This window comes from Leiobunum rupestre, chromosome 8 (assembly GCF_980474605.1).
Source record: "Leiobunum rupestre chromosome 8, qqLeiRupe1.1.hap1, whole genome shotgun sequence".
Taxonomy (NCBI): Eukaryota; Metazoa; Arthropoda; class Arachnida; order Opiliones; family Sclerosomatidae; genus Leiobunum; species Leiobunum rupestre.
In genome coordinates, this window is record NC_143391.1 from 36,822,250 (window position 1) to 36,835,166 (window position 12,917).

At 36.2% G+C, this 12,917-nt stretch overlaps 2 protein-coding genes across 2 annotated transcripts; both read right to left on the reverse strand.

Moving 5' to 3' along the window:
• Positions 1 to 1,896: 1,896 nt before the first annotated feature.
• Positions 1,897 to 2,442, reverse strand: LOC149933328 (mediator of RNA polymerase II transcription subunit 14-like). Its single transcript, XM_090157270.1, has 2 exons — positions 2,231 to 2,442; positions 1,897 to 2,165 (listed from the first exon to the last, which is right to left on the reverse strand). Exons 1-2 carry the CDS (start codon positions 2,316 to 2,318, stop codon positions 1,897 to 1,899), a joined length of 357 nt encoding a protein of 118 aa, XP_090013396.1. The 5' UTR covers positions 2,319 to 2,442.
• Positions 2,443 to 3,181: 739 nt separating this feature from the next.
• Positions 3,182 to 7,614, reverse strand: LOC149933329 (uncharacterized). Its single transcript, XM_090157271.1, has 14 exons — positions 7,502 to 7,614; positions 7,232 to 7,437; positions 7,086 to 7,163; positions 6,930 to 7,010; positions 6,801 to 6,863; positions 6,496 to 6,738; positions 6,316 to 6,420; positions 5,795 to 5,866; positions 5,617 to 5,735; positions 5,417 to 5,549; positions 5,231 to 5,350; positions 4,042 to 5,136; positions 3,294 to 3,976; positions 3,182 to 3,223 (listed from the first exon to the last, which is right to left on the reverse strand). The coding sequence occupies exons 1-14, from the start codon at positions 7,612 to 7,614 to the stop codon at positions 3,182 to 3,184; spliced, it is 3,153 nt and encodes a 1,050-aa protein (XP_090013397.1).
• Positions 7,615 to 12,917: the final 5,303 nt, after the last annotated feature.

Sequence of the window (12,917 nt, forward strand, 5' to 3'; positions counted from 1 at the left end):
TGGAATTGTTTTTTAATTTTTGTGGGGGCCCCTAGGCACGTGCCTAGGATGCCTACCCTTAAATCCGGGCCTGCTCACTACGAGAAAAGACTAAACGTTAACCATTACTAAAAATACGAATTTTTTTCTTGAGTGAAAAATACCGCCCGGGGCGGACCGCCCCTCCCGCCCCCCCCCTAGGTACGCCACTGAGTCCAATATAAGAGAGCGAATTTAAACTTGACGCATTTTGCAATAGCTGAGGTAGTTTTTTAAATAATGCTTCTTCATTGAAAATACAATCTATAAAATAAATAGGAGACTTAGCGTTAAAAGTTTTGACTAAATTAAAAATTATTTAACTATACACTTATCATTTTTGCTCAGTTTTGGCTTCTTACGTCTTACACCAATGTTTGCATACGAATGTTCACAAAACTTCATTCTTCAAAATGAGCGCCATCGAAAATTGCGGGTTAGGTTTCCTATTTCTTCTACGAGATGGCGCACGTATCGAATTTGAATAGCGAAATTCCCTCATCTGACTCCCCCCACCTCCCCAACGAGGGACAATTTTCCGACACCCCGAAAGCCGGCCATTATACCTCCCTTTATATCAAAGACTATATAAGCTATCGCTACATAGACTGGCGTCTTAGTGTTCCAAAGGGGTTTATTACTTTACCTGTCGCGCCACGTAGGTCTCGTGGCGGGAACTAAAACAAATCCTTTTGTGCCATCTATCTTTTACATTGGGAACTGAAAAAGTGCGGTAAAATTTGAATTTTCTGAGCTGAAAACATAGATATATGGAATATATGCATTTTCTTATATATAGCTGGAAATGCATTTTAACTGATTTTTAAGCAATATAACTTAGTTTTATAGTAAAATATAGTTAAAAATTCATTTCAATAAGTAAGACAACTTAAAATTTATTAATTATATAAATTTTGAAACTTATTACAAATACATGTCACTCGCTTAGTTAGTTCCAAGGTTATAGCTTATAGTCTTTGCTCAGTTGAAAATAAATTTAATTGTTAGCTAAAAGTTAAAGCAAAAAAAGATACCAATTGTTCTAATTTGTTTAGAACATTTATTAATAGTAGGTATTTGTCAGGTCTAGTTAACGTTAAGACTTATGATATAATGTAAAGTATCTTTAGTTATCTTTAACGCTTGATGAATGTACAAATTATCCCTTTGGGAATTCTATAACCCTTTACTAAACTAAGGGGTTTTTATGGTGATTTATAATCTAACATAACTTTTTTTCAATTGGGATAAATAATGTATGTTCAATTTGTAGGCAAAGTGGCTTCTCGTTAACATGTTGATTATTTGTAATGCTAAAGCTGTCAGGTATTTGTCTTTGCTTACAACCATATATCTTGATTCATCATGAATAGAGACTGAGAATCTTTCTTTAATATTGTGTGATACGCACAGCCACTTGATACAAACTACCATAAAATGTAAGAAATAGCACTGCACCAACCAATTTATGCGATTGGTCATAACATTGTTCTTCACTGTAGCGAGTTCTAAAGATCACCTGTTTCTCGATTCCAAAAGAAGTGCGTTTGGTTTTTCTGAATTTGAAATTTCTTTTAGTTTGTTGAACAGCTGCTTCCCTCAACGCACTTTTGAGATGTTACATGGATTTTCTTGACAGTAACGTTGTTTGTGTATTCATCAATTTGAGCTTTGGAGTATACCCTTTTTCACCCCTTAGGTTTCAGAGTACATTAGCTTTAGTGGCTGCACCTTCTTCCAAAAATTCATGATTACATTGCATAAGTAACCCTGTTCCATATTTTTCTAATAATTGTCCAAAAAAATCTTAATTTGGCAAAATTGGTAATTTAGGTACGCTAACATTAAGCATAACAAACACCATATCAGTAACTAATATCATATCGGTTTATAATTGAGGTGATTACTACTAATTACCGTATCATTAGACTGAATAGTTCGACACAATGATAGTCTTAAAAATACACAACGCAAGAAACGTTCCAAAGGAGAATAATGAAGCGGAATGATCTCTCCTGGTGCCATTAAAACTGCTGAACCAGGACTGCATAAAATATCAAATGCTTTGCCAGAAAGTACTGTTGGCGTAGCAGCCACCCAGGTTCGTTGAAGTAACACTCTTGATGGAGGAAACATACTCATCATACCTTTTAAGATAATGGTTGAATTAAAAATATAAAAATTACTCAAAATTGTAATTAATCTCGGTTACCAGAAGCCACAGCTTGAGGACTGTCCATAATAGCATGACTTCCAGGAAACTGAACTGTTCCAATGGCCTTTGCAGATGGGTGTGGCATAGACACCCGTTAACAGGGGCTGGAGAAGACATTGAAAGATTTGCAGTTGACCCTCCAGTGGGTGTTACGAATGGAGAACTAGCTTCGGTGTGAGGTTGCAAACCCATAAAAGTGGATGCGACCGGGGATTGAATCGCAACTTGGGCTGTCGTGAAAGATGATGGTGATGGAGTTGGTAAAAATGAAGGTGAAGGTACATGTAAAGGATTAACTGAGGAATTCGCAGCAAAGAGATTGCCTGGAGAATGAGCCTGCATATGTAACACTGAAGGAGGACTGACATGAGACTGGTAACCCAATGGACGAGTCGATGTGAGTGAAAATTAGGGGTTCGGTGATATTCCATAATCAGGTTGCTAAAAGTTTATTATAAATTGTTAGTTAAATGTGGCAAATTAAAGAAAAATACAAGGTACCTGAGGTAGCATTGACGTGTGGTGATTTAGGTCTTGTTCTACTCCAATATTTCGTGGATAGGTTCAAAGAATTTGATAAAATGTAGTCTCAGAGTTAGCAGCCTAGATGGGAGACTTTTAATAATTTCTTATCACCATTCTTCCCCTTTCTTTTCTTAAGTTTATTTTTCAACCTTTCTTCCGCAATATCCCAGTTAATAAATATAACTGCGTAATATATTCGCATTTTTAAGTATACTTGGATTATTTTTTTTTTAAAACCGGGACAAATATTTTCAGCAGAAATGTTTTCAGTGGCTGTTATTATTTTTTTTAAAATGTTTTCTTCATGCATGTTTTCATTGAAGTTCTTAATGAATATTTTTTCAATTTGTAACATGAAAGCAGTAACCATATCTGATGGAGAAATTAAGCCACCGAAATCTCCCTTTACATATGAATAGGCCTTTAAATGCGTGAAGGTCTGATTTTGGTCTTCAAGAAATTCTGCTTCAGTGAAAAACCGGCAAATGGTTTTTTCACTTTCACAATTATGGCAATCGCGAACTTTCCGAATTACACTCCCAGTTATATATGACAGAGCATTCATATCAACCGTATTGCCAAAAGCTTCAGCCACAGCCTTCCCATCAATATCTTTCATTCCTGAAACCCTTTTTTTCTTCTCCAACTTTGGATTTGCTGTTGAGAGGCCCGAGTCCTCCAAATCATTTAAGGTTTCACACCCATCAACTGCAGATTTGTTGTTGAGTGATTTCAGGCTCAATAATATTTCGCTGAAATCTGATTCGCAGTTTTGACCCTCACTGCTAAGAAGGAATGATTGCGTTAGCAATTGTTTAAAGGCATCTCTGAACTGCATAGCATTGGGATTATGTCTATTTCCTCCTTTTTGGCGAACTGTACAGAAGAAATTTTCAAGTGGATCTTGATTTAACCGTCTTGTGAAAATAAAGTTGGCTCCTTCATCATGTAAATCTTTCCACAAGCCTTTGACTGATGCTATGGTCAGCAGAAAACCATCTACGCAATGAATTCTGATATTTTGTTTAGGCAATATAAACTTTAGAGATTTTAACATATCAACCGAATCATCTAAAGTTTTGTGGTGTGCAGAGTTTTTTGTCATCATTCTTCTAAGAGCTTTGGTGGCATCATATTTAGAAGAATTTAGGGCATCGAACAAACTATCAACTTTAGAGATAAAGTCTGCGGTGAACGTAGCTTCTGGCTCCAGTTTTCCTATAGTAAGAGAAACAAGAAGTTATACATGATGTGAAACTTTACACAACTTTAAATTGCAGTACCAAATGCAATGCACGTTGCCATTCCTGTTGACACTGTGTGAGAAAAGATCTGCGCAGCATCTTTTACTCTCATTTTTGAAAATGAGGTTGGATGAATGTGCCGCCTTTTAAGTTTTGGGGCCAAGCGCAGTGGCCTAGTTTTATCATATTGATAAAATTTATCTACATAATGGAACCTAACTGGTTTCCCATCTATTTCCATTATGTAGGTGCGGAAGTTGTTCCTTAGACTTTTGAGGAGATGGGGTGGATCAAATATGCCATACACCTTCTTATTACCATGAGTAAAATATGGCTGTTTTTCATTAATCTTCAGTCTATTGAATAGACTTCTATTCGTTGGACCTTGATCAGCTATGACAGCACGAATATTTAGGCCAATTTCCTGTAGTCTGCTTATGGATTCCTTGACAAATTTTTCCATTTGGCCTGAGTTTGTTGTTCCTCGGGCGAAAGAAAAACTCAAGACTTGTTTCCAGGGTTTGAAAATTCCTTGAATCATTATAACTAAAGCCTCATTAGCCAATACTTTTTCCCTGTCACCAATACCATTATCAACGAACCCGTCGATTTGATCTTTCGAAGGATCATACGAGAGACCAGCCATTAAAGAAACTTCGTCAAGAAGTAATACGCAATTTTTGTTTCTTGCTGTCATCTTCTCAGTTACCTTACGCAATGCTTCGAAAATATTATCATTCAAACCAGGTTCTATCTTGACTTCTTCCAACCATTTCCTCAAGGTTCTTGGAGTAGGAAGGGCAAATACTTTTCCCAGGAGACGATAAGCCTTTGGGCTTTGAAAAAAAATAGATAAAGCCATTTGCTTGTCAGCCTCCGTATATCTTCGACCTTTCTTCGCACGGTTATTGTTTATTAGTTGCGATTCAAAGAATTGTCCCTGCTCTTTTGTAAAAAGTTCTCGTGCTACTGATATTATTCTTCTCATTTTTGCAGACTGAGTTTTTGGTAATTGGGATTTCAAATTTGATATCCTTTTCCGGCTTCTGCACAGTAATGTGGACTTAACTTGGAGTTTTTTTTTCAATTTAACTTTTCGTGGGGTGTCTAATGGTGTTTTTGAAGATCTTACACCTATTTTAAGCAAAAGATGTTTTAATAACTTGTAATTTCAAATTATATCTTAATAGTATAAAAATCTTCACTAAAATGAAATATATTGTCTTACATGTGTCAGTGTTGGTACTTCCATTAATTGGAGTTGAAGGACAATTCAAGTTTCCAATAAGAAATGAAATATTACGGGTTTCATGACCTCTGCCAACTGGATTTTTGGGTTTTCTCAAGACTAGATTATATAATTTAATTATGAAGTTATAGAAATTAGTTTACATGTAAATATTGGTATTATTACAGTTATCATTGTCTTGCTCAGGTTTTTTATGTCGTGTTAGACTATGAATATTTTTCAAATAATATTCAATAATAGTCGTAAGTGGAGGTGGGCGAAACTCCATATTTCCAAGATTTATCCAAAACTTGAAGTCCTAAAACATTGAAATACAAATTATTAGTTTTGAAATTATCATGAATTATAATATTTTTAGTTTTTACTTGATCTTCATCCATGAACAGATTAGCTGTTGTGGGTAGCCCATTTTCCAATAAATATTCCTTCACCAAACTTTTGGATAAGTGACTTAGAAATTTGACATCACATTCACTTATGTTTTCTAACTCACGAAATTAATTTAGTAACAATAGAATATTTTTTATATATAGTTGATATTACCTTTTAGTTGAGAAAGCCCTATACGAGAGCTTGCATGACAATTCATATGCTCGAGTTTCGTTTGGTAGAAATCTAAAGTAGAATATAGAAATCAGTCAGTAATCGGGGTTTTATTTATGCTGTTAAAGGGGCTCCAAAGTTTGGTGGCAAAATATGTGTAAAGTCAGTAAAATGCGAAATTTACGGTTGACTCTGCCCGCCTCTGCCAAGGCCTAGTGAGGGGTTGGGGGGAATGAAAAGCATGCTCAATTTTCTTTTTTTTTTGCCACGGAACTTTGGAGTCCCTTTAAAGCAATAAGTTGGGTTGAGGAAATTCCGTCTCCCGTCATGGAAGTTTCCAATGAGTTATCTAAACAGTGGCGGCTTAAGAAGGCTGGGTCCCCGGGGCGGCAATGTGACACCCCCCGGGCAGACCGCTCACCTCGTCCCCCTTACGCCGCCACTGTATCTAAATTAGTATTTAATACTAAAGTAATAATTAATAATGTATCACAAGTTATTTTCATATTTATTAAAAATACCTGTCAAATTCCTATCTGGGGTAAGCATTTGACTTTTCAAGTCTGAAACTTTACTTGGAACAGATCTATCTAAAATTCTTCCATTAGAAGTTTCCATTGAATTATCTAAATAGTAATAATAATAATAATTTTAGTTAGAACTGAACACAGAATTGGTTACGCAGTTTCAATGAAAAATACCTGTTGAACTGTAATGTGATGGATATTTGTTTAAAACTTCAATTGGAGTAGAAGTAACACCAATATCTTGCAGATGCTTTCCAAACAATTCACGAGAGTCTACATGACAATTAGGATCCTCAAGTTTGGTTCTGCAGGGTTGCAAAAATGCTTGTGTATTCGACTTCCTTTTACCCTTATTGCTATGGGTATCGTATGATTCATACGTTGGTGAACTATTGTCAAATATCCGATTCACTAATCCTAAAGTAGAATATAAAATCCAGTCAATAATCAGTGTATATATTTTTTTTTTATTCTTATACCTGTTAAATCAATGAAAGGAGTTGAGGAAATCATGGCTCCTGCAGAAGTTTCAGATGAAATATCTAATTTGTGATACAGATTTACTTAAGTTTTAAATACTCAGTTATTTTTGTATGTATTAAAAATACCTATCAGATATTTGAAGTCTGAAACTTTATTTGGAATAGAAGTAACGGAAATTCTTCTATTAGAGGTTTCTATGGAATTATCTAAGTCAGTTCAAAGTTATAATAGAAATTTAATTAGTTTTGAACAATTTTTTTCTGCATTTTCAAGAAATATACCTGTCAAATTGTCATGTGATGAAGATAAGATATTTTCCAAGTTGATTTGTTCATTTGATGTAGGTTGAATTTTTCTAGCTGTGAAATGAAATTTTTATTAAGTTTCGTAGCTTTAATAATAACAATAAATTAATTTTAAATTTCACCATCAGAACAAATTGAATTGGAAACTCCTTCCAATTCATCAGTTTTTAATGTAGGAATTGCATTCCGAACTAGCTGATTTTTAGTCGCATTCATGAAACAATTTGATGTAAAATGTAGTGCACAAACTGTATAAGACTTATTTAGCATGTCCACAGTCTTCTCACTTAGATCATTGCGACCAGCATTAGAAACCCAAAGCTTGCATCTGTAAAGTAACTATATTATTTTAACTTTTTGGCGTGTGTGAAAAGGTTTTTTTTCAAGCTTACCTTTGTTCATCTTTGGGGAACCTAAAAAACGAAAAAGCTTTCGTTTTTTTTCTAGCATTTCTGCAATTAACAAAAGCGCAATAAAAACTAGAGTCAAAGCCTTCACGATCCATTAAAACTTAAAAGACGCGTAAACTTAATACAAATAAATTTGAAAAGTTTTGAATTCTAAACACACGAAGGAGCGCAACAGAAAAATTCCACACGTTAAATTGATCGAATCACACCACCCGCGCTGTGCGGCTGTGCCGTTTTTTATGATAAGTACCCGCCACCACGTCTAGATGGCGCTGATGCTTGAAAAAAGCCCATGAACTTATTCCCCATAGAACAAACCAGTCTAGGTAAGAATTTATATAGTCTTTGCTTTATATATGCTTCTTGTTCGAACGGATCTCGTCGCTGCCTCCTATATATTTCGCTATCCGCTAAGCCTAATTCCGCAACAACATCTATAACGGCAACAGCTCCAGCACGAGGCATTTTGGGAAATAATGGGGAAAACAGCAAAGACTAAATAAATTTCAAACTTTTGAATACTGTTCAGAGTCTATGATCTCGAAGATCTATTTGGTCCGAGCAAAAATAAATAGACATAAACAGAAAGTCTCGCATTGGAGGCAAAGTTTGCGCCATGTAATCTGAGAAACTACTTTAACCCCTTTCGGCGGTGCCAACCCCCTTCGCGGACCGTTACAAATTTAGGGCATTGCACGAGGTACATGCGAAAACTGGTTTTAAAAACGTCGCTCTCCGCGAAATAGCTAGCAGCTAAGTTCGTAGTCTCCGCGCGCACGTGTGTACCGAAATCAAAACTTAATGTTTTAGTTTTGTGTTATAATGATGGAAAATTCTCGGAGAGTTATGGATGTTATTATTAAGAATTATGCTGAAGACGTAAACGTATTTATTTCATCCCATTTACTTAAAGGAATTATAAATCCGAATATTTCAGTGTTCGTTTCTTTCTCTTCCACAGATTTTGGATATTCAGTTACTAAGCCTAGGTCTACCTTATCTACGTCTTCTAACGCTTTGCTTTTTTTTTAAAATATCTTCATTGTTTTCAATTTCAACGAGTTCAGTTCGAACTCCAGTCGTATGCAACTCTTTTATGTATAAATTACATTGACTTGATTGGTTTTTAGAGTTTTCTGGCATTAATGCTGGGGTTTTTTTCCGAGCCATTTAGAACTGAAAATTAAGCGGACGATCGAAAGAGCTTATAGGAAATCCCGCCAGGGTGTTTAGCATCGCGAAACACTACTTTTACAAATTTCCGACCAAAATTTTCCAATGCTTTACAGGCGATCTGATTGGGTGGCACTCAAAGGGTGGGAAGCATTGGGGGTTTGCACCTTAGATTTCATGGAAACCAAAGGGAAAGGTACAGAATACCGCAAATGCGAAACTTTCTGTTTATGTCTATTTATTTTTGGTCCGAGTTTCACGTTTTTTGTTTGCTCGAAGACCTATCGGTACGAGCTATTAGTAAGTTTTTAAATTTCTTCAAATTTATTTAGGGTTTAGCTTTATTATCCCTTTTCATTATGGACTTATCTACTTATTCGCCAATTTTATCATCCTTTACAATGCAGTCTATAGGTGGTTCCTTTTAACTTAACAAGGTAGGCTACAGCCTACCCGTAATTTTCTAGGGGGCCCCACCGCCCAAAATTATTTCCATCTACAATACGGTTAAGTGCAGCCTTGGAAATAAGGTTTTTTTTAAACTGGTCCTTATGACCACTGACCCCCTAGCATATGAATTATTAAACTGGTCCTTATGACCAGTGACCCCCTTGCTTATGAATTATTAAACTGGTCTTATATAAAATGTTCTGATGTCATTTATATGCCTAAAAAAACATATACTACATGTTTAGAAGTTAGATTATGTTGGTAACATTAACTTTACACGTATTTAAAATAGTTAACTTTATTTTACGAGTACGACCAGAATAGTACAATATAGTACTGTCTCACCTAAGACTACTACCAGAGCCTAGAAGACGCTCGTAATTTACCGTATTATCTCTCTTTCTCTAGGCCCCGTAACTCCAGCGTCCCCGGTCCGTTACCGCGTAGCCAGGTAGCCTACCGTACTCGGGGGAAAGCGAGACTAGAGGATTGAGGGTTTGAGGCCAGAGGGGTGTTAGATAGTTCGACTCGTTCGAGGGATGCGAGCGAAGGGACTCTACATAAAACCTCGACGGGCGGCCCCGGCGGTAGTAAGAGGAGTCGCTGTACATAGAAATCCAGTGAAAAGGGAAATCCAAATTGATATAAACCTTGAATTAATAGGTCATATCCTATTATTTGGAATTATTAAACTGGTCACCTTCTGTTTTTTGTTATTATTTCGAATTAATAAACTGGACACGGTGACCAGTGACCCCCCAAATTTTGAATAAATAAACTGGTCTGATCAATTAATTTACTGGTCTTTGACCACCTGACCACCGTTATTTCCAAGGCTGGTTAAGTGTTTTATGAAAATTTTGTAAAATGGAAATCAAAATTTTAGCTTATAAAAAAACATAAAATTCAATGTATCGGAACGTTTTTTAACGTAAAGTGTGGGGAAGGGGGCGGGGCAGAGTGTAACGCGACGGGCCGGGACTATTTGTGTTAACCCCCTTTCTCGCCTTTGGCTTTCGCTGCCAGGTGCGCAGAACACGCGGAAGGGACCAAATATTTTTGGTCGGCTTGCCCAAGAAAGAGAAATATTCGTGGAAATGTTTCCCCCGATATAGAATAGAAGAAGGGAAGATAAGGATCAAAAGGCGCATAGCGCCGTATACAATAGTGCAACTGCCCCAAGGTTTGTAGAAGCGCTTATCGCAACTGCCCGGGCCCAACCTGTCCAACTAGAAGAGGGGGAGAGCCTGGAGAGGGGGGAACGGTTTGTGTCTTTATAATTTTGGGGTTTTACCCAGTTTTCAACACTTTTGCGATATTTCGTGACTCTTTATCTCGACGAGTCGACGATACGGGCCATGGCCACAGTGATGCCAGATTGAGGGAAAGTTCCCACATCAAGGGAAATTTGGACCCTAAAAACGGCAAAAAGGGAAAAAGGAAATCCGACCAAAAATAAGCTAAATCAAGGGAAATTTGAGGGTAAAAATTATTTTACTCAAAGCTAACATACAAAATGGCACACCTTCATTAAATCATGGACGAATCAACTACGGGGACAGCCTGGTCCTACAGATTTCCCTAAAAACGATTCATAAAAAAGAGGTAACGCTTTTAGCAGGTCTGCCAGGCAAATGCGTGCTATGCTACCGATTCAAACGTCACCAACAGGAAATGGAATTCTTTTGGCGGGTAGAATCCAACAGATCTGAAATCTCTTTTTGTTAGTCACGAAGCATTAAATGTATTATGAGTTAAGTATGCGGAATTATGAAAGTTTTTGATTAATTTAGTTATTGATAGAATTAACTGGTTGTAAAACAAAATCTGCTTAAAATGAGAACCAAAATTTGCGTGTTTAAAAAATGCAATAGTGATTCTCGGTATCTAGATAAAAACCATATGCTGGGAGTATTCTTTTTACCCTTCCCAAAACCAAAAACCAACTTCGAAAAGTGTAAGAAATGGATTGAATTGTTGGGAAGAACGGATTATCCCATTGAACGCGTAAATGTAAATACATATGTATGCTCAAAGCACTTCGTAGGAGGAAATGGCCCAACGGAACACTTTCTGGATCCTATTCATGAGCAGTCTGTAAGTCGAATCTCGCATGATAGGTTTTCTAATTTAAAACTAACTATCTTTCATAATAATATTCTAGGGATATGTGTCTATTCTCAAGCCCATAAATAAATCTACTTCACATCCAATTGTTTCAAGCGATGACAGTCTAATTAATACCACCCTAGAAAATGAAATATCTACAGAATCTTCAACGTCGTTGGTAAGAGCAGTTTAATTAATCAATAACACAGTTCAGTTCTTTACATGATGTAAATTATTGTAGATTGATGTGATGGAAATTGATAATGCTTCTACACCGAAAAAACCATTGGATAGTAATCCTTCAGACAAATTAAACCTGATCAGACCTATTTGTAGTACTCCTCTGAGGCCATGTAATACGAAAAAGATAAAGGAAATAAATACATCAGGAATTCTGAAGGTGCATTTACTATATTTCGAACATTCCATTGGTATTTTTTAACTCATTTTAAAATTATTTTCGTTGAAGGATCAATCAATTCTAGTTTCGGAAGAGGTAGCTAATGTTGAAACTATCAATGTGTCAAATGAAGGAAATATTTTTGAAGTAACTAATGTTATCTATGAACCTTTAAGAATTGTTATTATATCTATTTTTTTATCATAGGAAGGACAAGATCTACAATTCGCGTTTCAAAAAATAACCTTCCCGTTTGGTTGGAGTGCAACTTACTTTCTCAACCATGTAAAGGTCATCAAAATAAATGAAACAACGGGTCTTCCAATCTACACAATAAACATTGTAGATGATTTCATAGCCCAGTATGAAGTTGCGGGAAAAAGACTAACCAGCAATGAAATCGTGAAAGATTTACCAGCCAAAATTAATTCTCTTGAACAACTGCGAAAAGCTATAATTTCACTGTCCATTTGGAAGCGTTGCGAAGGTAGTCCCGAGCCGAAATTTGTGGATTTGTTTAACAATCGTAACCATAAATCTGGATTCAAAGACCCGTTCACTGGTGCCATTCACCGTGATCGGTGTTGTCTGATCGTGAAAAATACCAATAGAAGATGCTTTTATTGCACGAAGCAAAGGGTTGGTCTTAGAGTTGCGATATGCAAAAAGAAAAAAACACCTGCGAAACGTTTTCTCAACTTGAGCAAGACAGAATTAGTTACGGAATTAAGGAAATCTAAAGTGACTGTGGTCAAACTCAATGGCAAATTAAAACGATTAAAGGCTACATTTGTAAAAAAAATAAAAAATTCTGAACATGTTGACGATGGAAATCACGACTTTTTACTTAACATATTGAAAAAGAATGTGGATGGACCAAACCTGGAAAACACAGATTTCAAGACAGTTTTCCTAAAAACTCAACTACAGATGCTGCAGTCTAATAAATATGGAAGGCGGTGGCACCCATTGGTGATACAATGGTGCATATTTATGTATCAAAAATCACCCAGCCTTTACAAGGTTCTAGACGAAGCAGGCATTTTACAATTACCCTCAAAAACAACATTAATGAGACATTTGCCAGATTTAGGAGGAAAGCCTGGGTTCCATGCAAATGTATTTAAAAAAATTCGGGATGACTTGAAGAAGATCCGTATTGAGCCCCACCATGAATATTTCAGTTTGGTAATTGATGAGATGAAAATTTACGAAGACATTGTCTACAGAGTCGAGAGTGGAGAGATGGTCGGATTCACTTCTTTA